General features: G+C 54.4%; 10 protein-coding genes across 10 annotated transcripts; 8 read left to right on the top strand and 2 right to left on the bottom strand.

Annotated features, from left to right (window-relative positions):
* Positions 1 to 1,041: 1,041 nt before the first annotated feature.
* B0H18DRAFT_1119417 (uncharacterized protein) lies at positions 1,042 to 1,610 on the bottom strand (the record flags this gene model as incomplete). The annotated part of the gene is made up of 2 exons (XM_048033941.1): positions 1,042 to 1,335; positions 1,389 to 1,610. 2 exons carry the CDS (start codon positions 1,608 to 1,610, stop codon positions 1,042 to 1,044), a joined length of 516 nt encoding a protein of 171 aa, XP_047893195.1.
* Positions 1,611 to 3,491: 1,881 nt separating this feature from the next.
* B0H18DRAFT_1009101 (uncharacterized protein) lies at positions 3,492 to 4,833 on the top strand. The gene is made up of 5 exons (XM_048028835.1): positions 3,492 to 3,656; positions 3,712 to 3,942; positions 4,001 to 4,063; positions 4,117 to 4,580; positions 4,652 to 4,833. Exons 1-4 carry the CDS (start codon positions 3,574 to 3,576, stop codon positions 4,565 to 4,567), a joined length of 828 nt encoding a protein of 275 aa, XP_047893196.1. The 5' UTR covers positions 3,492 to 3,573; the 3' UTR covers positions 4,568 to 4,580; positions 4,652 to 4,833.
* A 296-nt stretch (positions 4,834 to 5,129) lies between these two features.
* On the top strand, positions 5,130 to 6,753 carry B0H18DRAFT_1009106 (putative beta-glucanase from glycoside hydrolase family GH16; the record flags this gene model as incomplete). Its single annotated transcript, XM_048028836.1, has 7 exons — positions 5,130 to 5,470; positions 5,521 to 5,685; positions 5,740 to 5,925; positions 5,975 to 6,216; positions 6,309 to 6,404; positions 6,457 to 6,528; positions 6,716 to 6,753. Exons 1-7 carry the CDS (start codon positions 5,310 to 5,312, stop codon positions 6,751 to 6,753), a joined length of 960 nt encoding a protein of 319 aa, XP_047893197.1. The 5' UTR covers positions 5,130 to 5,309.
* A 280-nt stretch (positions 6,754 to 7,033) lies between these two features.
* Positions 7,034 to 8,666, top strand: B0H18DRAFT_1085257 (Alpha/Beta hydrolase protein; the record flags this gene model as incomplete). The annotated part of the gene is made up of 10 exons (XM_048031892.1): positions 7,034 to 7,358; positions 7,417 to 7,506; positions 7,541 to 7,572; positions 7,629 to 7,670; positions 7,745 to 7,765; positions 7,828 to 7,895; positions 7,958 to 8,184; positions 8,271 to 8,374; positions 8,419 to 8,445; positions 8,535 to 8,666. The coding sequence occupies 10 exons, from the start codon at positions 7,034 to 7,036 to the stop codon at positions 8,664 to 8,666; spliced, it is 1,068 nt and encodes a 355-aa protein (XP_047893198.1).
* Positions 8,667 to 9,158: 492 nt separating this feature from the next.
* B0H18DRAFT_854963 (cytochrome P450) lies at positions 9,159 to 9,687 on the top strand (the record flags this gene model as incomplete). The annotated part of the gene is made up of 3 exons (XM_048039639.1): positions 9,159 to 9,258; positions 9,316 to 9,448; positions 9,513 to 9,687. Coding segments are annotated over 3 exons (408 nt in total), but the record flags the coding sequence as incomplete, so codon positions are not given.
* Positions 9,688 to 10,590: 903 nt separating this feature from the next.
* On the top strand, positions 10,591 to 11,210 carry B0H18DRAFT_877085 (uncharacterized protein; the record flags this gene model as incomplete). The annotated part of the gene is made up of 2 exons (XM_048040529.1): positions 10,591 to 10,759; positions 10,810 to 11,210. Coding segments are annotated over 2 exons (570 nt in total), but the record flags the coding sequence as incomplete, so codon positions are not given.
* A 4,470-nt stretch (positions 11,211 to 15,680) lies between these two features.
* Positions 15,681 to 17,806, top strand: B0H18DRAFT_1119421 (uncharacterized protein; the record flags this gene model as incomplete). The annotated part of the gene is made up of 5 exons (XM_048033942.1): positions 15,681 to 15,900; positions 15,971 to 16,053; positions 17,390 to 17,460; positions 17,524 to 17,667; positions 17,719 to 17,806. The coding sequence occupies 5 exons, from the start codon at positions 15,681 to 15,683 to the stop codon at positions 17,804 to 17,806; spliced, it is 606 nt and encodes a 201-aa protein (XP_047893201.1).
* Positions 17,807 to 18,201: 395 nt separating this feature from the next.
* B0H18DRAFT_877060 (putative beta-glucanase from glycoside hydrolase family GH16) lies at positions 18,202 to 19,638 on the top strand (the record flags this gene model as incomplete). Its single annotated transcript, XM_048040527.1, has 7 exons — positions 18,202 to 18,359; positions 18,421 to 18,585; positions 18,647 to 18,832; positions 18,887 to 19,124; positions 19,188 to 19,275; positions 19,331 to 19,387; positions 19,445 to 19,638. 7 exons carry the CDS (start codon positions 18,202 to 18,204, stop codon positions 19,636 to 19,638), a joined length of 1,086 nt encoding a protein of 361 aa, XP_047893202.1.
* A 119-nt stretch (positions 19,639 to 19,757) lies between these two features.
* Positions 19,758 to 20,755, bottom strand: B0H18DRAFT_877106 (thymidylate synthase; the record flags this gene model as incomplete). The annotated part of the gene is made up of 2 exons (XM_048040530.1): positions 19,758 to 20,170; positions 20,236 to 20,755. The coding sequence occupies 2 exons, from the start codon at positions 20,753 to 20,755 to the stop codon at positions 19,758 to 19,760; spliced, it is 933 nt and encodes a 310-aa protein (XP_047893203.1).
* Positions 20,756 to 21,243: 488 nt separating this feature from the next.
* Positions 21,244 to 24,905, top strand: B0H18DRAFT_955090 (uncharacterized protein; the record flags this gene model as incomplete). The annotated part of the gene is made up of 11 exons (XM_048042329.1): positions 21,244 to 21,444; positions 21,505 to 22,152; positions 22,203 to 22,389; positions 22,443 to 22,717; positions 22,771 to 23,337; positions 23,393 to 23,920; positions 23,971 to 24,132; positions 24,180 to 24,330; positions 24,385 to 24,501; positions 24,560 to 24,667; positions 24,722 to 24,905. Coding segments are annotated over 11 exons (3,128 nt in total), but the record flags the coding sequence as incomplete, so codon positions are not given.
* Positions 24,906 to 25,038: the final 133 nt, after the last annotated feature.

Here is a 25,038-nt window from a genome sequence, read left to right on the forward strand (position 1 = left end):
CTTCGGATCGGTAACAACAACGGTCCTGGGCGCACCGGGGTGTCGCGGAGGACGGAAACATTGCTAACTCTAGGGACTCGACTCCATGCATCGGTGGCCTTGATGATGCACGACTACGCTGTGCCCAGTTGGTTTAAAACCACAGGAGAAGGCGACAGTTCCCCCAGCAAGAAGTCTTACCAACCGTCGCAAGTCCAGTACCGAAATGGTTTACTACAACCGTCAGACTACGCCAGCCCTCGACGCCCCCGTAGGCACCATGGCATACGCCCGAGAACCGGTTCAGGACTCCGCAAAGTACGTTCTCATTTACCGGTACTCTGACCCACCGTACTGACTCGGACGACCTCCAAGTTGCTTCTCATGGAAATCATCTATGGCGATTTCCGAAGGCACAGACGAGACCACCTCTGCCATGACACCGTACACGATATCCGTACCCGCGGCGAAGTACACCGTATTGAGCGGAGCCGGGGGTAAATTCGTCTGCCCGAAATGCGGTTGGTCGTGCAACAGGAAGGATATTCTCGATCACCACATGGGGAGTCCTGGTTGCCCTGGTATCTAGCTTTCTCTTCTCTATATGTTTGACATGGAAGCTGATATTGTTCATGTGCCAGCCTGAACGACTTGCGCTGTTGTCCGGTTAGCAATCTGTCCGATGGGATTCTGCCTAGTATTTACTATGATATTTATCGTGTGTCGGATTCTTTCCATCGTATGAACTTGCCTCAGCATACCTGCCGTCTGCGGCGCTAGAAGATGTGTTCACTATTTATCTCTACTTCGGATGGGATATGCCTGTTTGTGTGTTCCTTGTATATATTATCCTGTCGTCATACCCGTGGTCCGGTGTATTGATCCGTTTCATTGAACCTTCATGCCATTGACGCCATGGGCATTGGTCCGCAGTATGCATCTCACATTCTCTATTGGATGATGCATCTAGGTGTCTGACATATTCTATCCAGGAGGTGGCAAACATGCCCATCTGACGCTATGTACACGCAGAGGGCGGAAAATGCCGTACTTGGTGTTACCTTAACGGAAATTACCGCTCCCGGTTGAGCCTCCAACAGTTGGCACCTCCACCCCGAGGAGGAGGAGCCCATGTATGGCGTCAGGAATGTAATATACTTCTGTCCTGACACCCAGCTCCGAACGCAGCCGATCGTACGTAGCCCGCGACCATGGACTCCCCTCCTTCTCCCGGGCCTCCTCCTCCTCAGGAAAACCTATTGGGTCAGCTACGCTATGCACGAGCACGGTACACGTAGGCAGGAAGGTCACATTGATGTGAGCCTCAAGGACGGGGGCGCGGGTGTCGGGGGATGGCTGCGAGGTGCTCAGACTCGGTGCACGAAGTGTCGAGGATGCACTGGGCTCACCAAGTTACCGAGGAACTCGCCCGTGCGCAGGTAAGAATACAGGCAAATGCTACCTTCCCCGTAGCGCAGGGCAAATTTCACGGTGAGGCTTAGCGGGACGTCAGGAGACGCAGGCGACAGGCGAATGAATGAGGGGGCGACAAACTCGGGTGGAATGCAATGGACACCTGCGGAGACCGAGTCCAATGTGACCCAGTGGTCGCTCATCAACTCGCCTGACATTCTGAAGAGCAGCGGGAGTTGGGCTGAGCGTGGCTCGCCGCAGCGCGGGCTGCGAGCCCACCTACAGAGGCACCCATATAGCGATGCGCGTGGCGTCCAGCGAAATACCAGGGAGACATTTCTCGGAGCGCTCCGGATCTGTGAAGAAAAGAAGAGCACTTGTAAGTCGTCAATGTTGTAGAAAGTAGTAGACCGGTGGATCAGGCAGCAGTCCACAGCAAATTAAGGTCAAGCCTCGCTTCAATGTCGTGTCTGTAACCCACAACGGGATTTAGCGGAGAGGACAGCATCATAGCGGACTGGTAAGCGAACCTCTCAACCACTCAGTGGATGTGATTTATCCATGAGCCAGAAACAATCCGTCTTCATGAATTAAAGAGATGACAGTGGGCAGCGCGCCGGCGACTGGAGAACACAGGAGTTCGAGACCGAGTCCGCTAGGAGAAGATGCGATTGTCTACACGAGGGCGGCGCTGATTTTTCAGCTGTTATATCCCAATTAGACACTCATCTCAACATTGCTCACCTAGCTTGCTTGTGGAAACCGCCCCATGGTGGCCAAACTAATGGGTGTCGCTGTATATGCACACTATTGGCTCATATGCCCCTGATTCACTGAAATTGAGACATTGTGAGCGTAGACAACTTTGCCGAATAATGCCAACTAATCCTTATTGTGCCATTGCGGGGATCGGCGTATGCAGGCAATTGATGGTGTGCTCCACTGGACAGGCCGCAGCAAAGTTGTTGTTACTGCCCACTGTAGCGCTATCAGCGGAGCAGACCCGGGTGATCCAAGCGTTGAGCAGCAATAGTTACCCCGGGCATTACATACAAGGGCGAGCGGCCTGGTGTAAAGCACCGTCGACAAGACTGTTCAAATTTTGATTACTATTGACTGATCCTGGCAAGTAGACAGAGGCCACTTGCCACACCGACGACAAGCTCAAGGTATTAACTGAAGAGCTATGTGCCTTAAGAGATTGAGTCGCTCCTGAGCCCACTGGCACCGCGGCGGGCGTGGTGCATTTGGACCTTGTGAAATACATAATTCGAAAATACACATATTTACATAGCAGCGTGCGAGTAATCACACACCTATACCGTAACCGCGTTACGTCGTATGCTTCCGAAGCCAAACTTCTGTTCCACCGCACCGCCAGTGCCAGGACTCGGAAGTTCCACCGTACGGCGTCAGGATACACAAGAGGTGGACGTCTGCCCTTACTAAGTAGCGGCGACGATCTGGACGGGTCAGGCCTCGAATGATTACGAGTAATGCATTCATGCCCATGGCAGGGCCATACCGCAAAGCTAGCTACAAGTTGCTGCCAGGACGACGAGGACGAGGAGGAGGAGACTGACTCGGATTCTCCGACTTACTCCAGCGACGCGCGCACGTGCCTGGACGGCGCTTAAAGGTGACTTGCGACTTGCGACCCACTTGGCAATTGTTTTCCCAAGTACTGAAACTGAATTCAGGCTCGAGTGGATACGAAACGAACCTTCAAATATGTATGTCGCGTCTATATCCGCGCGCCGTTCTCTCCTATGAATCGCGAGAAACATCACGGCCATCCACCAAACGAAGCTCTGTGCGGCTGATAAGACTTCACTTGTCATCGCGTCCACCGGCCCCTTCACACCTTTCCACCCGTCGCTCGTTTCCACCTTCACATCCACCACCCATCCACCATCCATCCACCATCCATCCACCAACTCCCAGCATGCGCCTCATTTGGCAGATATGACCTCGGTCTCTATGCATCATCTCGGCATATCAGATAGTGGATGCAAGGCCATACAGTACTTCGTGCGCTGACAGCACGACATGCAGTCGGGTGACCGAGCTTTGCTCATCGTTATAAAGGGGAAAGGTGGGTTGTCTCAACTGCATCAAGCAGAATCTGCCTCACCCACCTCTCAGGTCGTCTACCCACCCAAGTACAACCTGAGTATTCACATGACATTCCCTCATTCCCCCGAGCTTCAGTTTGTCCCAAAGATGTACTACCAAACAGAGGTCAGCGACAATTGCTCCGCCGGGTACGTCAACAGCTTTCTTTCCCCCGCGTGGTGCCATGGCCTGACGTTGTCACAGAGTATATGCGCATCTGACCATGCCGGAGGACTGCGCGTGGCTCAAGGATGGTGAAATGCTTCCCGATAGTTCTCGGCTACATCCGTATCTCGCGACTTCCCCCTCCATGCCTTGGGATTTGCATAGCACTCCGCACGGCGATTATCAGGAGCCTCCGGTTCATACGCCCTCCACCAGCCGCAGTCCCAGCCCCGGCGGAAGTGCTCAAGCTCAAGCTCAAGGACTCTACGAGTATGTATATCACTTCTTTGGTCCCCCCCCGGTGCACATTCGCCTACCGTACTTGCAGATATTGGCAATATCCGGAGTCATCGAACGTGGGATTTGAAGGCGCGGTGTATCCGGACTCAGGGTACGTCTGCAAGCTTCGATGCTGTCCGCTTCGCTCATAGTATTCTTGCCAAGTCTGGTCTACAGTAAACCCATTGAAAATGAAGCTCAGGGCTGGAATCCGTGTCAATATGCGTCACCGCTCGATACGGATGCTCTGGGATTGGCTGGCTTCAGCGTTCCGCATCAGTTCGGGTTGGCTTACGTCTCATGCCAATTTGGCACGGAGTGTGGGACGGCCATACAGGACGTCACTCCCAAGGGCGTCTGCGAACATCTGCAGCACTACCACAGCCAGGACATCGATAGCGACTACGCTCATGACGTCTTCAAATGTCTATGGCAGACTAACGGCGAGCCATGCGGCGCTGCGCGGTACTGTGATACTGGACTGTGCGAGCACATCGTTGCGACACATCTGGTTGACCCCCAGACCAAATGGTCGTGGTCTCGTATGTCTTGTGTAGCCCCTGAGCACACAATATCCTGCGAGCAGCTATGCGAATCGCCAGCAGCTATCGTGTAGATTGTGAGTGACGCCTAACGCCGGTCGTCGATGTTACCTTCGCGTCACATGACGGTGCTGACGTTTCTGCTTTCTGCAATAGCAGCAGCTTGTACATGAGCGGTAGACATATTCTGGTCCGCCCGCACCACAGCCACGGACTTGTGTATCCGCCGATTGTCTATGCCGAATGGTTCAACCGTGAACTCCCCGCGATGGCTATCATACCTCGTCATGTACTATGGACTTGCGTTTTGGTTAGCTTACGCTCTCGGTACGCTCAGACTGTTCTTCTATTACTGCTATGATCTCGTCGCGGTGTTGCTTCGTTCAGTGACTGTACAATTCAGGATCGTCGATTTGACTGGCATGTCCTCTACGACATCTAGGCCCTGATCGAGAGGTTCCGCCGATCGCGCCACCCCGCTGGTTTGTGCACCGACGCAAGTCTCAGCCACGAGCTCTCTGCGGGATGAGGATAGCTTCCGCATTCGTATCCGCATGACCCATAGTTGCTCCCGCGCATAGCCTTGCTCCTGCTTCCCGCGTACCTGTGCATCTGCATCCGCTCTTGGCTCTGGAACGGATGACGGAGGGCCAGTTGTGATCGGGATGCCGATCGTATTTGCCTCTGCCTCTGCGTCAGCCGAGGCCTGCGAGGTATATAAGGTTCGAATTATTGTGCCGTTTCTCAACCGCGCACTCGTACATTCCTGTCCCAACACTTCTATTCCTCACATCGCTATCACCTCTTCATTGCAATATGGGTCACTTCCGCCGCTCAATTCTTGGTGGACTCGCGGTCGGGATCGTCGCGCAGTCCGTGATGGCAGGGCCGTACACCATCGCCCAGACCAACGTCGGGTCTGATTTTTTCAACAACTTCCAGTGGGAGAACATATCGGACCCCACGAACGGTCGAGTGTGAGTTGCATCGCGGCCTGTCATCTGAGCTGTTGCTGAAGAGCTCGCAGTGAGTACGTGACCAAGGAGACCGCGCAGGCGAAGAACCTCACCTACGCCACGGACGATTCGTTCGTCATGCGCGCCGACTCTACGACAAACCTTACCGCGGATGGGCCGGGGAGGATGAGCAACCGTATCAAGAGTAATACCCAGTACAACACTCACGTTGCTGTGTAAGTCGTCAGTATTTTGATGAAACTCTTCGTAGACTGATCATTCTGGGTCAGCTTCGACATTCGCCACATGCCTCAGGGCTGCGGCACATGGCCGGCAGTGTGGGAGGCAGACGATACCGTTGGAGCCGCCAGTGGTGAAATCGACATCCTTGAGGGTGTGAACGACCTCGCGCCCAACAGTGTCACTCTGCACACTGAAGGCAACTGCACTGTGCCCAGCAACCGCACGCAGCTGGGGTGCGTCTCGTCAGAGTTGTTCTTTAATTTGTTGCTGACGTCTTTTCAGGACGCCACTATCAAACGATTGCAGCGATACCGCTGACATCGGAAACGGCAACAATGGATGCTCGGTGGACGCTCCGTACACTTCGTCCTACGGTCCCGTATTCAACTCTAACGGTGGCGGATATTACGCTGTGGAGCGTACGTCGCAATTCATCCGTGTGTGGTTCTGGGCGCGCAACCAAGACGGCATTCCGTCGGACATTACGGGGGGCGCGAGCAGCGTTGACACTGATAACTGGGTATGTCAGCATTCTCTCCCGAGGAGGCAGTAAATAATTGTTTGCTAGGGAACACCGATTGCATACTTCCCAGACGACAACTGCGACATCAACAAGGTTTCGGCAACAATAACATCGTTATCGATCTTACCTTTTGCGGAAACTGGGCAGGCGCAGACTTCACCGAGATTGGCTGCGGCTCGGACTGCATTCGTAAGCCTTTGTACCGTGCTGCATGTCGCACTCATACTCACAGCGCCTCCAGAGTACGTGAACGAGAATCCGTCGGCCTTTTCCGACGCCTACTGGGACTTTGCTGCTGTGCGTGTGTACGAGGGTCATCCAGTTGAATGGTGGCTGCCGAAATGCAGTCTTCGCGACTGTCAGGACGAACCGTTAGCGCTTGGGGTTTGATGGAGTGGAACGCAACTATCACGCACAACTTAACACCAAACTTAGATCCTACAAATGTACACACATTCTGTTATCCAATTTTTATTCACTCCGAATCCACATATTCAGAGTATTGCACTGCGACTTCACCGACTCGTCGCGCGTGTAGGGTGTCGCTGAGCTCTTGCGTCACGCGTCATAAGAGTATCAGTCGCGTGTTCCCGCACTGAGCGCGTCGCCACTTGGTCCCGCGGGCCGCCGCATCCTCGTTGACGCGACTTCCTAATGCTGACAGTGTGACTCGATAGCTCATGCGGCTTCTCGCGCTAATAGTAAGTCTTTGCTAGTCTCTGACTGATGATCGCGACCGTATAAAGACACGTCTCATTTCAACGCGGCAGGTCATCCCGCCCACCGGCACTGGCCATTGCCACTCAGCTCCCTAGATCATGGCCACTTCAGAACCACAACCCTTCACCATATCCGTTCCGGAGGCTGACCTCGCCCTCTTGCACGAGAAGTTGGATCTGACGCGCTTCCCTGACGAGCTGGACGACGCGGCATGGAACTACGGCGTGCCGCTTGCGAATGTTAAACGGCTCATCGCGCGGTGGAAAGACGGGTATGACTGGCGCGCTGCGGAGGCTGGCATCAACGAGATCCCTCAGTTCACTCGAGACGTCGAAGTGGAGGGCTTTGGTACGCTGAACGTGCATTACGTCCATAAGAAGAGCGAAGTGAAGGACGCGATTCCACTAGTATTCGTGCATGGATGTACGTGGCACATCTCGATACATCGCAAGGGAACAATTACTGGACCATCACTTGTCAGGGCCTGGCCACTTCCTTGAAGTCAAGAAGCTGCTCCCCTTGTTGACGTCTGCGTCGCCAGATCACCCAAATTTCCATGTTGTTGCCCCTAGTCTGCCGAATTTTGGCTTCTCTGAATTGTCAAGAACAGGGATTCACAGTTGCTCAATACGCAGAGGTACGTACAAGAAGGGCCATGTACAGATTCTGAATCACATATATCTCATATCCCAGACGTGTCACAAACTCATGCTCGCTCTGGGCTACTCTGAATATGTGCCCTGCTACTCGTTTGTCTCTGAGTTCGATGCTGACAGCCATGCCCTCTGATATATCTAATAGTGGTTCAGGGGGGAGATTGGGGTTCCTATGTTGGTATTCTTGTCTGACCTTCGCCAAACCACTGCCAATGGAGCTGACTAGACATGCTAAGATCACGAGAACAATGGCAGCCATGTATGGCGATCAGATCGTGAAAGCATGGCATACAAACTACGCCGCGTCCGTACCCTCCTGCCTCGACTCATTGCATTCTCGTACTGACCCTTCTCTGGAATTTGTAGTGTGGTCAGCCCACCGTCGTTCTCGAGCTTTCCTCGGCTCTGGCTTCAGCACCTGCTTACACCGTATACCGAGGTTGAACGGGCATGCTTGAAGCGCATCCAATTATTTATGCAGAAAGGACGGGGCTACAGCGCTGAACAGAATACGCAGCCGCAGACAATCGGGTATTCACTCGCGGACTCGCCGGCGGGCTGCTCGCGTTGGATATACGAGAGCTCGTGCTCTGGTCGGATGGTTATCCTTGGATGACGACGAGGGTGCGTTCACACGCTTATATACGCAGTTTGTGCAGAATTGAAGCCGGATGTTCAGTCCTGACGTGGATCTCAATCTACTGGTTCTCTCGAGCGGGCCCTGCCGCCTCTGCGAGGATATACTACGAACAAGCGAAAGTAAGAGAAGATCCAAACCATAGCGTTCCTTGGTGCGCTGCTCCGGTGGTGTATCCTTCTTCCCCAAGGAGCTTATCCGTCCACCAAAGACGTATGTGTTTCGACTTCATGTTCACCACTTCATAAAAGACTGACGGGCACTGGACGCAGCTGGGCGCGCACTATGGGTAACGTCGTGTTCGAGTCTGAACATGGGAACGGAGGACATTTTGCTGCACACGAGAAGCCCGATGAACTTGGGGCGGACTTGCGCGCGATGTTTGGCAAGGGCGGTCCTGCGTTCGGTGTGGTAGCCGGCAAGGCGGGCTACGACTGACCGGTGTGTACGTCTGTCATGCGCCTAGTAATGTGACCACATTCATCAGTCACTGTTCCATAACCGCTCGATGCTGTACTGGGGCAATTGCTTGTGAGGTATGTATATACACCGATAATCGAAGCATATATATACCTCTGACTGCCCTGAGTGCCTGGCAAGGTCAGATGGCATCGCGCGCGAGCTTACGACATGTCCCAACGCTGCCAGAATCTCCAATGAACAGAAAACAAGGTTCTAAGATAGCGCCCTCACTCCGGTAATCGTCCACAAAGGATCCCTTCATTTCTGTTCTTGAGCGGGGAGTGTCAAGATAATCCAGAAGGCCTGATACTTATATCGCCACAAGCTGAAAGAAACGGACAGGCCTAACCCGGGCCCCGTTCCACCGCATCCTCAACTATGACTCTATCAATCGGCATCCAAGCTGCGTTCGCGGTTTTCGTCACCCTCGCCTACTATGGGCTACATTGGCGACAGCTGCGTCGTCGTCTACCACCTGGCCCTCGTCCGTTTCCTATTCTGGGAAACATTCCACAGATGACTCTAAAGTTCCCGGAGAAGAGATTCGCGCAATGGAGGAAGAAGTATGGTATGAACGTTCCGAGATGCTTACGCTGCGGGTTTATAGCTGAATGCGTTGCACTAGGGGACATAATCTTCTTGAGGATGTTCAACACGCCCGTCTTGGTTATCAATTCGGCAGCCGCTGCACGAGATCTGCTGGACAAGCGGAGTGCAATATACTCGGATAGACCGTATTCGGTAATGATGATAGATCTGTGAGTGCATCCGAGTCGAGTGTCGGCCCCTTACCTCCTGTATGAACGGCTTATGATGTATTAGGCTGGGATGGGAACACGATTTCGTATTGACGCCATACAATGAGGAGTTTCGCAAGCATCGACGATGGATGCATAAGCCTTTCTTCTCTAAGTCTTGCCTCGCCGCTGTTGCCGACATGCAGAGGCGCGAGGCGATTGCTTTACTAATGGGATTGCTGAACGATCCGGAGGATTTTGGAAACCATATCTATCGGTGAGCTTCCGAGGTTCATCGAGTTACTGAGCCTTTCTCATAAACAAACGGCATAGGTACCATCTGGAAAGCTTCATTTGAGAATTACAACGAAATATCAACAATGATCAGCATTTCTAGGTAAAGATCTGCAATACCACCTGTTCTATTGTTTCCCAAATTAGCAGTTTTTCTGTAACCCACCAGCACTTCCTGGGAGAATTTGTGGCAATTACATGCAATACGAACCAATTCTGCATACTTGCTGCACATTATATCGGGGATTATGCTTCCTTTGTTTTGCTTTCTGGTTATGCAGTGTCATATGAGGAACATTACGGGGCCAAATGCATATTTGTTATTCCAGAACAGTGACAATGACTCCAACACAGTACTACAAATAGCTTGCATACATATCACTAGCACGTCCGATCGAGCAGCATTCTGAGTCGTCTCGACTGTCCTGCTACTAGTATAACCGGCACACAGCCAGCCCCAGCCCCGTCAACTCTTGTTCCATTCTCGCCAGCGAGATCTGTGTGTAATAGACTAATCAGTACGTTATGATTGGCACTGCAGAGCTACGAGTCAGCAAAATGCATCCACAAAAAGACAAAGTGATCACACACCACAGTGACAGGACATCTCCGAAGTCGATCAACACGTAAATGATGGCACCGGCGCGGTCACGGCGCGAGTCTGTCCCTTGTAATAGGCCTCGCTGTATATCCTCTTCGACGATCTCGGGCATTCGCAGCGAGAGCCTTCACGCGTGCAGCTCCCTAGATGATAACTACATCACTCTGAGGTCATCAATAAATGCGTGCCATCAACAAAGAGCACGTACGCTGGTCTGGTACTAGTCGACGCGCTGGCCGCCGCTGGTGACGAGCTTGCTGTTCAACTCCGCTTGGCACCCGATGAAGCGAAGGCAGTCTCCCCACGGGAGCACGACGGCAAGGAGGTACAACCAGTGGATGCTAACGGCGCCGTGCTCTACGGGCAGGACAGCCAGCTAATGGGGACCTACTGCAAGACAAACCTGTACATGACGGACATGAGATGGGCGGTCCCAGGTGCACACAGCGTCCGTTCTCCCGTCGACCGCGTACAACGTGCCGCGCAGGGCCCGGGTTCGTCACGTTCACCCTCCCGCCCCCATTGGGCACCGTCACTCTCACGATCTGCATGGATCCCAACCCCGTCCCGTCCGCCGAGTGGAATCTCGACTCGGGTCCTTACGAGCTCACCGCCCACTGCATCTCCACGAAGACCGACCTCCTTGTCCTCCTGAACGTGTGGGTGGACTCGGGCGACGAGGAAGGCAGCGACGAAGACTGGGGCACCATGAACGACTGGGCCACATGGCTGCGGCCGCTGTGGGACAAGCCCCTGCTTGACGGGCACGGCAGTCATAGCCAGGACACGCACGGGGAACTGGGAGAGGAGATCGTCGTAGTTAAGTGTGATCGCTTTGGCGAGGAGAACGGTGCGTGTTTTTGTATCATGTCGCTCTGCTGGAAGTAGTCAGTGAACTCGTGCATGTATTAACTTAGTCGTACGGGAGGAGCTGTGTCTGCGTACCATACGCCGTAGAGGCCAACGAGCGCGACGCAGTCTTGAAGTGCCTGTCCATGCTGTGCACGCCACGGAGGAGCTCCTCAGGGTTACGGTCATACCTGATGTTGAGCGTGATTGAGAGGCTGATGGCGTTCCGGCCTCCAGAGCGAGTGCTTAGGCCCGCCGACCCAGTCACAGAACAGACTGAGACAAGAGGACGGAGGACGCAGGCAAGACGTGGCATGTCGGAGTTCGAAGCCGTCACGCGCTCACTGGGCGTCTCTCGCCTTTTGCTGTTCGTACAAGTCGTTTTTTGGTTCTTCTCACCTCTCTATCTCGCCCGCGCGAATTCTGACTCGAATGCGACAAGACGCTTGGGCCATCACAGCGTAGCTCGACCGACATGCAAAACTGGACGCGCGTGAACCTAGACTCGTACGACAACAGATGTACACGCAAATTCTGTCCCGAGCGACAGGCACACGCAAGCGAAGGGCAGGAAAGGTGAGTACAAACATAAGCGAGCAGGTATGCTAATCGCAAGCATAGGGTGCAGCGCCGTGCTGCTGCACAACGCGCACGACGACGGAGAGCACGCGGGGCCAATGCCCTGCGTGCAGACACAGCCGACGAGCGGATGGTAGGCCGGATGAGCGAAGAGACTACCGGGTAGGGGAGCGGGCTGGCGAGTGGGCGGGCGAGTGGGCGGGCGAGTGGGCGGGAAAGCTGTCAGGTGGGGCTGCGAGCATACGAGCAGGTGAGTACTACAGATGCCGGTGGGTGTCGACAACCAAACGATGACCATCCTGACTCCGTGCTCGTCCATCCCGCAGTCAATTACCCTGCTCCTCACGACGCACTTCACCGCCCATCGCCTACTACCCCTCGCCCTCTCCCTCTCCCTCGCTCGTGCGCCCTCACTCTTGTGACGGGCGGGCACACAGGCAGGCGGGCGGAGACTCGGAGTAGGGTACACAGGCGGGCGGAGACATGCGCGGCAACAGCGAGCGTGTAGGACGAATGCCGAACCCACAAACACGATCGACGAGCAGACCGCACACCTGAGAACGCGACACACACGACAACAGCGAGCACGCAGGGCGAATGCCCTGCGCGTAAACGCAGCCGACGGGTGGACCGTGGGCGCGGGCGCGAGTATGGATGGGCAAGCCAGCGCATGCCGGTGGATGAGCGGGCGAGCAAATGGGCAGGCAGACGGACGAGCGAGCAGGCGAATGGGTGAGTAAATTGGGCAGGCAGGCGAGCAACAGGGCAAGCTCGGGGCGGGCACAGGGCGTGGACCGGCACGGCGACCGCGAGCACGAACGCCCAGCGCACAAGCACGGCCGACGCACGGGAGGCGGGCGGGTGAGCAAAGCGGGTGATCACGATAGTGGATAGGGCACGCCGTGCTGCTAGTATTCAGGCAAGTTCCACCCGCGCACTGGGGGCGGCTGGGATTCAACGATCGCATGCGCGATGAGTACGTACGGTGGAAGCTCGTTATGGTGTATCTTTACTGTAGTCTCAATCACGTCAATGCATACTGTTCCCGATTTGCACTACGTCAGTCGAGCCCCTTGAGAATACACATGCATTACTTCGACATTATCAGGTTTAGTGTAGTCTGAATGATTCGAGTCTCACATTCCAGATAATTTCTTGTAGATGTTCACGACACCGCGGAATGTTCAGACTTTAGCAACTTTCTGTGTATTCCTTCGATTGCTGGTCACTTATCACGAATTCCCAAATGGGGGTTTTCCCGATGACACTGCCTCCTCTTTGCTTCAATACCTTTACGGGCACACAGTAACATCCTCAGACGATGAATATCTGCATGTCATCGAGAAGGTAGCGGAGGCGACAATGAACTTCTCGGCTCCTGGAACAGTCCCTGTGGACTTCATACCGTCTTGTGGGTGTACTTCAGTGTTAATTGTTTCGTCGTCTCAATGGCAGCTCCTGATGTTGTATTCTGTCAGTGAGATACCTCCCGACCTGGTTTCCTGGTGCAGGCTTCAAGCGAAATGCCGTGTGGATCAAGAGAGCTGTCAGAGATGCTGCGCAACGAACTTACGACTTGGCAGAGAGCAAGTTGGTAAGTTATGCATTCACGAGATACCACGACGCTGCATGTCTCACCCAACCAAGCAATCGAGGACCAAAGGCATCATGGAAAGCCCCGTGATATCGACGTTGATCAAGGAGTCCGCATCAAAGGGGACTCTGGAGACAGAAAAGCCAGAAATCATGATGTTCGGACTAACGCTGTACGCAAGTGAGTCTCATCTCAACAACTCGATCAGAATCCACTCCATGGTCGCTGATGCGACTTTAATACAGCTGGCACAGATACGGTAGCGTTCATGACATAGCCAGACTACATCAACTCATTCTTTGATTAGACGCACACCGTACTCATGGTCTTCCTACTCGCTATGATCTTGTATCCGGATGTCTATGCCAAGGCGCAAGAAGAGATGGTTAGTGTCATCGGTGGTGCAAGGCTCCCGACCGTCAACGACAGGGATGCACTACCATACCTTGAATGCATCCTCAAGGAGACGTACCGGTACGTGGCGGTTGACGTCCTTGACTAGTAGTATATCATCTCACTGCAGCGACATAGAATCTCCTGCCCTGCGCCATTAGGTACCTGTGTTCTGGGCCTCACCGACTAGTTGTCATCGAACTCAGGCTGGTTCTACAGGTGTGCCTCATGTTTTACGCGAAAAACGACGAGTATAGTGGGTGCTGGATACCGAAGGGGACAGTGGTCATGCCAAATCTATGGTCAAAGTGGTTTGCATGATTCTAGTAGCACTCGTTGACGAGGTGCTGTTTAGGTTTATGCTGCATGATGCCGATGCCTACCCCAACCCGGAGACTTTCTGTCCAGACCGCTTCAACATCGGGAAAACCCCCATTTGGGAATTCGTGATAAGTGACCAGCAATCGAAGGAATACACAGAAAGTTGCTAAAGTCTGAACATTCCGCGGTGTCGTGAACATCTACAAGAAATTATCTGGAATGTGAGACTCGAATCATTCAGACTACACTAAACCTGATAATGTCGAAGTAATGCATGTGTATTCTCAAGGGGCTCGACTGACGTAGTGCAAATTCGGGAACAGTATGCATTGACGTGATTGAGACTACAGTAAGATTCACCATAACGAGCTTCCACCGTACGTACTCATCGCGCATGCGATCGTTGAATCCCAGCCGCCCCCAGTGCGCGGGTGGAACTTGCCTGAATACTAGCAGCACGGCGTGCCCTATCCACTATCGTGATCACCCGCTTTGCTCACCCGCCCGCCTCCCGTGCGTCGGCCGTGCTTGTGCGCTGGGCGTTCGTGCTCGCGGTCGCCGTGCCGGTCCACGCCCTGTGCCCGCCCGAGCTTGCCCTGTTGCTCGCCTGCCTGCCCAATTTACTCACCCATTCGCCTGCTCGCTCGTCCGTCTGCCTGCCCATTTGCTCGCCCGCTCATCCACCGGCATGCGCTGGCTTGCCCATCCATACTCGCGCCCGCGCCCACGGTCCACCCGTCGGCTGCGTTTACGCGCAGGGCATTCGCCCTGCGTGCTCGCTGTTGTCGTGTGTGTCGCGTTCTCAGGTGTGCGGTCTGCTCGTCGATCGTGTTTGTGGGTTCGGCATTCGTCCTACACGCTCGCTGTTGCCGCGCATGTCTCCGCCCGCCTGTGTACCCTACTCCGAGTCTCCGCCCGCCTGCCTGTGTGCCCGCCCGTCACAAGAGTGAGGGCGCACGAGCGAGGGAGAGGGAGAGGGCGAGGGGTAGTAGGCGATGGGCGGTGAAGTGCGTCGTGAGGAGCAGGGTAATTGACTGCGGGATGGACGAGCACGGAGTCAGGATGGTCATCGTTTGGTTGTCGACACCCACCGGCATCTGTAGTACTCACCTGCTCGTATGCTCGCAGCCCCACCTGACAGCTTTCCCGCCCACTCGCCCGCCCACTCGCCCGCCCCTCGCCAGCCCGCTCCCCTACCCGGTAGTCTCTTCGCTCATCCGGCCTACCATCCGCTCGTCGGCTGTGTCTGCACGCAGGGCATTGGCCCCGCGTGCTCTCCGTCGTCGTGCGCGTTGTGCAGCAGCACGGCGCTGCACCCTATGCTTGCGATTAGCATACCTGCTCGCTTATGTTTGTACTCACCTTTCCTGCCCTTCGCTTGCGTGTGCCTGTCGCTCGGGACAGAATTTGCGTGTACATCTGTTGTCGTACGAGTCTAGGTTCACGCGCGTCCAGTTTTGCATGTCGGTCGAGCTACGCTGTGATGGCCCAAGCGTCTTGTCGCATTCGAGTCAGAATTCGCGCGGGCGAGATAGAGAGGTGAGAAGAACCAAAAAACGACTTGTACGAACAGCAAAAGGCGAGAGACGCCCAGTGAGCGCGTGACGGCTTCGAACTCCGACATGCCACGTCTTGCCTGCGTCCTCCGTCCTCTTGTCTCAGTCTGTTCTGTGACTGGGTCGGCGGGCCTAAGCACTCGCTCTGGAGGCCGGAACGCCATCAGCCTCTCAATCACGCTCAACATCAGGTATGACCGTAACCCTGAGGAGCTCCTCCGTGGCGTGCACAGCATGGACAGGCACTTCAAGACTGCGTCGCGCTCGTTGGCCTCTACGGCGTATGGTACGCAGACACAGCTCCTCCCGTACGACTAAGTTAATACATGCACGAGTTCACTGACTACTTCCAGCAGAGCGACATGATACAAAAACACGCACCGTTCTCCTCGCCAAAGCGATCACACTTAACTACGACGATCTCCTCTCCCAGTTCCCCGTGCGTGTCCTGGCTATGACTGCCGTGCCCGTCAAGCAGGGGCTTGTCCCACAGCGGCCGCAGCCATGTGGCCCAGTCGTTCATGGTGCCCAGTCTTCGTCGCTGCCTTCCTCGTCGCCCGAGTCCACCACACGTTCAGGAGGACAAGGAGGTCGGTCTTCGTGGAGATGCAGTGGGCGGTGAGCTCGTAAGGACCCGAGTCGAGATTCCACTCGGCGGACGGGACGGGGTTGGGATCCATGCAGATCGTGAGAGTGACGGTGCCCAATGGGGGCGGGAGGGTGAACGTGACGAACCCGGGCCTGCGCGGCACGTTGTACGCGGTCGACGGGAGAACGGACGCTGTGTGCACCTGGGACCGCCCATCTCATGTCCGTCATGTACAGGTTTGTCTTGCAGTAGGTCCCCATTAGCTGGCTGTCCTGCCCGTAGAGCACGGCGCCGTTAGCATCCACTGGTTGTACCTCCTTGCCGTCGTGCTCCGTGGGGGAGACTGCCTTCGCTTCATCGGGTGCCAAGCGGAGTTGACAGCAAGCTCGTCACCAGCGGCGGCCAGCGCGTCGACTAGTACCGACCAGCGTACGTGCTCTTTGTTGTGGCACGCATTTATTGATGACCTCAGAGTGATGTAGTTATCATCTAGGGAGCTGCACGCGTGAAGGCTCTCGCTGCGAATGCCCGAGATCGTCGAAGAGGATATACAGCGAGGCCTATTACAAGGGACAGACTCGCGCCCGTGACCGCGCCGGTGCCATCATTTACGTGTTGATCGACTTCGGAGATGTCCTGTCACTGTGGTGTGTGATCACTTTGTCTTTTTGTGGATGCATTTTGCTGACTCGTAGCTCTGCAGTGCCAATCATAACGTACTGATTAGTCTATTACACACAGATCTCGCTGGCGAGAATGGAACAAGAGTTGACGGGGCTGGGGCTGGCTGGTGTGCCGGTTATACTAGTAGCAGGACAGTCGAGACGACTCAGAATGCTGCTCGATCGGACGTGCTAGTGATATGTATGCAAGCTATTTTGTAGTACTGTGTTGGAGTCATTGTCACTGTTCTGGAATAACAAATATGCATTTGGCCCCGTAATGTTCCTCATATGACACTGCATAACCAGAAAGCAAAACAAAGGAAGCATAATCCCCGATATAATGTGCAGCAAGTATGCAGAATTGGTTCGTATTGCATGTAATTGCCACAAATTCTCCCAGGAAGTGCTGGTGGGTTACAGAAAAACTGCTAATTTGGGAAACAATAGAACAGGTGGTATTGCAGATCTTTACCTAGAAATGCTGATCATTGTTGATATTTCGTTGTAATTCTCAAATGAAGCTTTTCCAGATGAATGGGCTGTATGAGAATCAGGAGGATCCACGAAACATCGTCTTTGGTTTCGGTCGGCGGTAAGTAGCATCTTGAATTATGTTGCTTGATAAACTAATTAGGGGTTTCCCGCTGATTTGCAGTATATGTCCAGGTCGCCGCTTCGCAGACATCGGGATTTGGCAGGCGATGGCCAACATCGTAGCAACATTCGACCTTGGCAAGGCTCGTGACGCAATGGGTAATGAGATCACGCCGCCGGGGACGTTCTCATCTGGTCTCGTCAAGTACGATACCCTTCCTATGTCAGAAATTACTTAGCTGATGTATTCACTCAGTCATCCTCACAAGTTCAAATGCACCATCAGACCACGATCCAAGCAGGCCGTAGAACTCATCACAAACGGAAAGTCAACGCAGACATGAATGAGGGTCGAGATAGTGACTGCTTCAATATTCAAGTTTATCGGGTCCTTCTTTGTACTCGAGCGTAATCGAACGTGGCGCAATTTCTTTTCACCTCCCCACGCTAATAACATGATCGCAGCGATCCGAGGTCCACTGAGACAAACAAATAGCCTATTTCCACTGTCCTCCTCCTCCGCCTGCATCCGCCATCATTCCGCGAACAATCCTCCAAAGCTCGGTAATGTGCATCACGTTATCCGAATGCGTGCTTGAAGTTCTATGCACAAATGTCAGCCTCACCGAAGACGGTGAAACGGGTTTTTGGTTGGCTGCACATGCCTGTCAGCCGTCGCTTTCTGACCTTACTATCATTGAGTTGATCCTCAAATACCTCCTTATCCTATCCAGACGACATGAAGCTCCCGTTGATTTACGCTGCTGCAGTGTCATCGCTGTCCCTTCTACCGGCCATCCGGGCCGGCTCGTATAGCATCAACCAGACGAATATTGGCTCTAACTTCCTGACCAACTTCGAATGGGAGGATATCGCGGACCCTACCAAAGGCAGAGTGTAAGCCTGTTACTCCCTCCGTATTGTGCTATCGATTCATCGCTTACTGCTGTTAATACAGGCACTATGTCAATCAATCGACTGCGCTTGCTAATAACCTCACATTCACGTCCGATGACACGTTCATCATGCGGGCCGACTACACCACGAATCTTACCGCTAGCGGAAGTGGGCGGATGAGCAACCGCATCAAGAGCTACGCGCAATACAGGACGCACGTCGCGGTGTAAGTACTTCCTCATACACCTATCGCTCATGACACGCATGCATAATACGCCTATCGCCAGATTCGACATCCGACACATGCCCCAGGGCTGTGGAACTTGGCCTGCGGTATGGGAGGCTGACGACCAAGTCGGGACCTCCTCAGGGGAAATCGATATCTTGGAGGGTGTCAATGACATTGCGCCAAACAGCGTTACTCTGCATACTACTGGTAGCTGCACCATGCCCGAGAACAGGGCCCAATTAGGGTACGTGATCCTGTCGCTGCCATCTCGTAGACATCATGTTCATGCTTTTAGCAGCACAACGCTCTCTACGAACTGTAGCTCGTCAGACACGATATCGGATGGGAACAACGGATGTTCAGTTGACGCGCCTTACACCGCGTCATACGGGAAGGTCTTCAACACGTACGGAGGCGGGTACTATGCCATGGAGCGTACGGCGGAGTATATCCGGGTCTGGTTCTGGTCTCGTAACGATAGCAGCATCCCGTCCGATATCACCTCCGGAGCGTCCGCAGTCGACACAGACAACTGGGTGAGTCACCCGTCTTCTGCGTGACATGTAGTGTACGGTGAGGCTGACTGCGAGCATTTGCAGGGAAAGCCGATTGCTCTTTTTCCTAACACGGACTGCGATATCGGATCTGCGTTTCAGCGCAACAACATCATTATAAACTTGACATTCTGTGAGTGGCTCCATACCTATCTATTAGTCCTTTGTCTTTATGATTGCCCGTCTAGGTGGTAGTTGGGCTGGTAACTCGTTCAGCAACAACGGCTGTCCGGGGAACTGCACAGGTGAGTCTTCCTACCCTGCATGCGATCATGCGTGCTTATGCAGGTTGCTTCTACTAGATTATGTTAATTACAACCCATCGGCCTTCGAGGACGCGTACTGGGATATTGCCGCGGTTCGGATCTATCAACCCTCTTCCAATTCCAGTTCGAGTAGCGGTGTTTCGTTGCTGACCAAAGGCGAAGGTCGTCTGGAGACTGTTTCGTCTGTGTTCTTCACGGTTGTTGCGGGCACCGGATGGTTGTTTTTGTAGTCAATCGTACGCAGTTGCCTTCGATAATCTGCAACGAGATACACCGGACCTACCGTACAACATTCAGTCTCGCCACATATCCGTCTAATAGAAGGACAGTAGATACATAAGCACACATTTCATACGCTCATCTTCATCGCGATATGCGGATGAGGTTCATACCCCTCTACCAGTACGTCCTCTGCCTTGAAATCATCGATGTCCTGTACATCGCGTTTGAATCGTAGCTTTGGGAACTGGCGCGGGCTGCGCTTGAGCTGCTCCTCGAGCGCATCCACGTGATCCCGATAGACGTGCGCGTCTCCGAGTTGTATGATGAGCTCGTGTGGTGAGGTATGAGTGAGGTGCGCGACAAGATGTGTGAGGAGCGCGTATGAGGCGATGTTGAAGGGAATACCGAGGCCGAGATCCGCGGAGCGTTGGTAGAGGAGGCAAGACAGTCGTTTTGGAGAGGTTGGTGAAGACGGCGGCGGGAGATGAACGTAGAACTGACAGAGAACGTGACAGGGCGGGAGTGCCATTAGCGGGATGTCTACGATCGTTATCAGCGTAAGGGGAGTGCGAGAGGAGAGCACCGTGAAAGGCGAATAGACTCACCGGCCGGGTTCCATGCGCTTAGAATGATGCGGCGGTCGGTCGGATCCTCTTTAATCTTACGGATGCACTCCGCGAGCTGGTCAACGCCTTGACCCGTGTAGTCCGCGTCGCAGTCCGTGTACTTCGCGCCGAAATGCCTCCACTGGAAGCCATATACAGGCCCCAAATCTCCCTCCCTCCTGTGGCCCAATCCACGCTTTTTGAGGAACTCCTTGCTGCCATTACCATCCCAGATCTTGATGCCTCTCGCGGACAACAGCTTTGAGTCGGTCGAGCCGTGGATGAACCACAGAAGCTCTTCGAGTATACCGCGCCAAAAGGTGCGTTTGGTAGTAAGGAGCGGAAGGGTGTTATCTGCCAGGGAGAAGCGCATGGAAGGGGGGGCGAAGATGGAAAGGGTACCCGTGCCGGTGCGGTCGGGACGTGTCTCACCCGTGTCGAGGACATTGCGGATGAGATCGAGGTACTGATGTTCATCATGTCTGCGCGGCGACGCGCCATTCGGTAGCGAGACTGCCATGACAGAGGAAGTGGACGATGCTGAACGGAGAGGGGATGGAGAGACGCGTCGAGAGTAAACTGCAGCTGGACGCGTCGCGTTACTGACACGGTGTGACTGGGCTGTGACTATACGCATCCCGCGATCACGAGACGAGCGCGCGGTCGCGTTTGTTCGACCATCGGGCGTGGCTGCTCTACTTACCATCACCACTCGTAGTAGGCTCTCTTCCGTCTCTTCCGCCTTCGCGAAACCGCTCTCTATAACTTTGAGAGACACACTAACTCTGCCTCTATTACGATGCCTGCGTCTACTCGAGCCGTCCTACGACGGGGACTTCGCGACCTGTGCGCTCAGCGACAGCCAGGACGAAGGCGAACACGATCACCCCCGACGACCTGGCGAATGAAGTTGCAAACAAGTTGACTATAAAAGACTCGTGCACGATAAAGGGCAAAACAAAGGCTACATCGACAACACAAACCATCGAGACGCGTAGGGCAGATGCAATGCGCACAGTCAATACTGCATCCCGAACTCTGTCGGACCTTTTAGCAGGCGGTCCAGCAAAGAAGAGCCAGAAAGGGATAGGCGATCTTATAAGGTCGTCTTGCAGCGCTCTAAGAGCTCTCAGAGAGCTCAGTCCTGGAGACGTTGACACCGAGCGTGCAGCCTCGAGTATTGCTGGGAAGTTGGTCTCGCTTGAGATGGTACGTGCCATCTGCCTGATTGAATGCTCTTAGATAGGTTTTTCAACATTGTATACCTAGGACGACGCAGCTGTACAGATTTTGGCCGACATGCGACCGGCGCTGAGCACACTCTGCGCACCTAACGGCCTGCCGTCCACCGAACCTCTGCCTTCTCAGCTCCCAGCTCTGCCCCTTCCATGCCATGACGCTCAAATACCGGAGACGGTTATGGTTTTGGTAGCTACATTCCTACTCCACTCCATGTCTGTGCTATCCCGGCGCACGGACGACGTAGCGGCGATGCTCACAACACTACGCGACCCCTCTATCCCGTCCCTATTCCTTTGGGCGCCGACCTTCAAGGTTCTGCCTTCTAAACATCACGACTCTCTGTTCACGCGCACATATACAGCCATGGCGAAGGCAGCGTCTTTGCCCGGCGTTGCAATGCAGCATGCCTTCGGTCTACGGATGTACGCTCTCGAATGCCTCGCTCAGACGCGTCCTGGGGTCATTGTTCCTGAGACGTTCTGGGAGCAAGCTGTTAAGTGGGCACGTTTCCATGCCGCGGAGCCCGTCGCCGGCGACGAGTCGAGGACACAGGATATCCTGCAGTCAGTTCAGCGTCTGGTGCTCTCAATTAGCCAGCGTGAAGACGACTCCTCTTTCATCGGAAGCCCAGGCTTTTCAAGGTTCTGTGAAGTGTGGGTACTGTGGGCTCAGCAGGTATGTTTCATATGTACTTGATGATAAGAGACGCGCTCACATACGACTAGATGGGAGATATCGAAGCCATCGACAGGATCATACAACTTCGGCAGAACAAGGGATTTGAAATGGATTCCTCCCCAGCCTCTTCGAGTACTACTTTCGCGGACTCAGTAATCATGCCACACGCCATGGATGCAGCCACGGTATGCATGATGTTGTCGCAAGCAACTGCTGTGTTCGAGCGATGGGCAGGTGAATATATTCCCTGACTAAATCATCTTGTCTGGTGCTGAATTGTCTTTCAGAGTGCCTCCCTCAAGACCGTGCCGCTCGTTTTGACGCGGCAGCTGCGGCTGTCAGCAACGCTCACCCGCTAATATGCGAGTATGCTGACGAGACACTGCGCGCACGAGACAAAGTCCGCCGGGCTCTGGAGCGACTGAGGAGGACGGTCATCAAAGTACTCGAGCCCACAGCCCAAGAGAACGCTGCAAATGCATCTCTGCCAGAAGACGCCAGGGCTGGTGCGCGCAAAATCTTGCAGCTGATCAGTAAGATTTTAATGGACGCTGTGCGCGAGGTGCGTATAATCTCAGACCCTGTTCTTTCCCCGTGAAGCTGAGATCCTAGCAGAATATCGAGAACGACGGCGTCACAGTGGTCGACTCCGATCTCGCGACGCCTGCTTTGGAGACATTACTCGTCCTTGCGCGCACCTCCTTAATCATCCGCAATCCCGATACGTACGTAACAGCCTGGGATGCGCTTCAGCAAGCCAAGGCGCTCGTCTTTCAGCATGTCGTCGGTTGCGGGTCGCGCGCTGCGACCACGACGGCGGAAGTGATCCTTGACGTGATCCGACACCCCCACGAGAAGAGCGCGCATGACCAGGTTGGCTGGACGTCGGCGACCACGGCTACACTCGCCAACTACACCCGCTGTGTTGCCGGCGCGTTCCATAACGTTGCGGGGACGCTCTGCCAGGCGGACCGCCTCTCGCATGCGGTGAGGTTCTTGAATGAAGGATGTGCCTTGGGAAAACTAGCGTTGGCGATGCACCAGACGGCTATGGACGATGTGAGCGAGGTTGGTGAAGAGGAGGGTGCACGCGACAGGGAAGGGTGGAAGCAGCTCGAGGAGCAGCTGTGGCACAGATGGGAGATTCTGGGTGTCTGTCAGGCAAAGACAGGTGACCGCAAGGTTTGTAATCCAGAATATATGACTTCCCGTACTGACGAGGCTGTGATGTTCGCAGCTGGCATTTGACGCATTCATAGAAGCGATCAAGGTCCTCCCGTTGGATCTGAGCTCTGTATGCGACAGTCTCGGGACCTCTACCGCATCTGCTATTTTCGAGATATCTCCGTCTCTCCAGCAGCTGGGCAAGATCTTGGACCGAGTCACGTACATGGGTGCATGCGAGCTCTTTTTCGAGCCCGAGGTCATCTCCGCGAAGAGCTGGTACCCTGTTACGCCCAACGCTGGTTCCCGGTATACGACCCACGCAAAACACAAAGCGTTCGTCGGCGCTCTGCTCGAACGGCAGGTTGCTGGACTGGAAGGGAGCAGATGGAAGCAAGGCGTCGACCGGATCGTGCAACAGTTGCTCCGCCACGCTCTTGCCGTCTACGAGGCAGCGCTCTTCCCCGTCAGACGCGCGAGGGTTTTCCTGCAACTACTGGAGGGCGCATACTATGTGACGGACGAGCGCGATGGTGGTAAGGTCTTGGGCATGTCTGCCGAAGACGTTGGCACTCAAGTACGGGCCCTGCTGAACTGTGAAGTAAGTCTCTTCCAGGCTCGTCAACTTCACTGTGCACTCAACAAAACCAGGATCCAGGCTGTGACGCAGGCTTTACCGAGATCCGAACTGGGTTGCTCGCGACGCTGCATCTATGGCTCGCCCTGCATGCTCACCGTTACATGGCAGCGGATGCCGGTTTCACGACTATTGCTCGTCATGCCAACGAAGCATGTTCGATACTGAAGAGCCTGGTACGACAAACCCAAGAGCATCGGGCGATCGGCAATCCCTTGTGAAGATCAAGTCTCCCAAGGAGCTGCGAGTCGCCACAAAGAAGCCGGCGAAGAGAACAGTAGCCACGTCGAAGCCCCGGAGCGGAATCCCGAGAACAACCAGAATGACGCGAGTGCAAATCACGGAGCCACCAGTCACTCCCAAGCCTCGTAGAGGTGTGTTGCTTCTGCTTGCTCCCCGCCGAGGTTGTGCTCACTGGAGGTTTGCAGCGTTAAACGACGTCTCATTGAATGCTACCGTCAAGGTGTCGCAGGAGGTATTACCTGTCAAGCCAAAATCTTCGACAACGATCTTCGACAATTTGCCCGCTGCTGTTGCCCTCATCCGTAAGTTATATGACAAGACTGCCAGTATAATGCTCATTGAGAGTGTTGATCCTTGCAGAGATGGTCGCACAGTTATCCGGCATGCTGGGTCATATTTTTGTCAAAGTGCAGTTGCTCAGTCTTGCAAGAAGATTGAGCGAGCAAAATGCTAGCGATACATCCCGAGGTATGCGTTCAGACTGACGGTCATCCTGAACTGCGCTGATGTAATGGCTGCCAGAGTACCTGGTGACCTCAATCGAGCTTGCATACGAATATTCTCAATTGGGGCGTGCAAACAAAGCACTCTCCATATACTCGCACGTTCTGCAAGCTGCGGGAAAAGAATTCGACCCAGAGATCCGCGCACTTCTGTATCTGCGGCACGCTGAGTCGCTTGCCGCTGCGGGACAAGTGCTACAGAGGTACGAGGTTTCGTTTCTCCTTCTAGACAAAGTACTCAGTCGGTCACAGTGCTAGTGCATATTGTGAGGCGATGGCCCTTGTAGATTCTCTGTCCTCGATGGAGGAGAAAGGCGTCACAACATCAGAGAAGGT

Source organism: Fomitopsis serialis, assembly GCF_022376445.1.
Source record: "Fomitopsis serialis strain Sig1Antser10 chromosome Unknown B0H18scaffold_35, whole genome shotgun sequence".
NCBI classification, from domain to species: domain Eukaryota; kingdom Fungi; phylum Basidiomycota; class Agaricomycetes; order Polyporales; family Fomitopsidaceae; genus Fomitopsis; species Fomitopsis serialis.

Coding starts and splice junctions, on each gene's coding strand:
- B0H18DRAFT_1009101 (XM_048028835.1), top strand. CDS start 3,574: ATGACATTCCCTCATTCCCCCGAGCTTCAGTTTGTCCCAAAGATGTAC. Junction 3,657..3,711: donor AGCGACAATTGCTCCGCCGG/GTACGTCAACAG, acceptor ACGTTGTCACAG/AGTATATGCGCATCTGACCA. Junction 3,943..4,000: donor CAAGCTCAAGGACTCTACGA/GTATGTATATCA, acceptor CCGTACTTGCAG/ATATTGGCAATATCCGGAGT.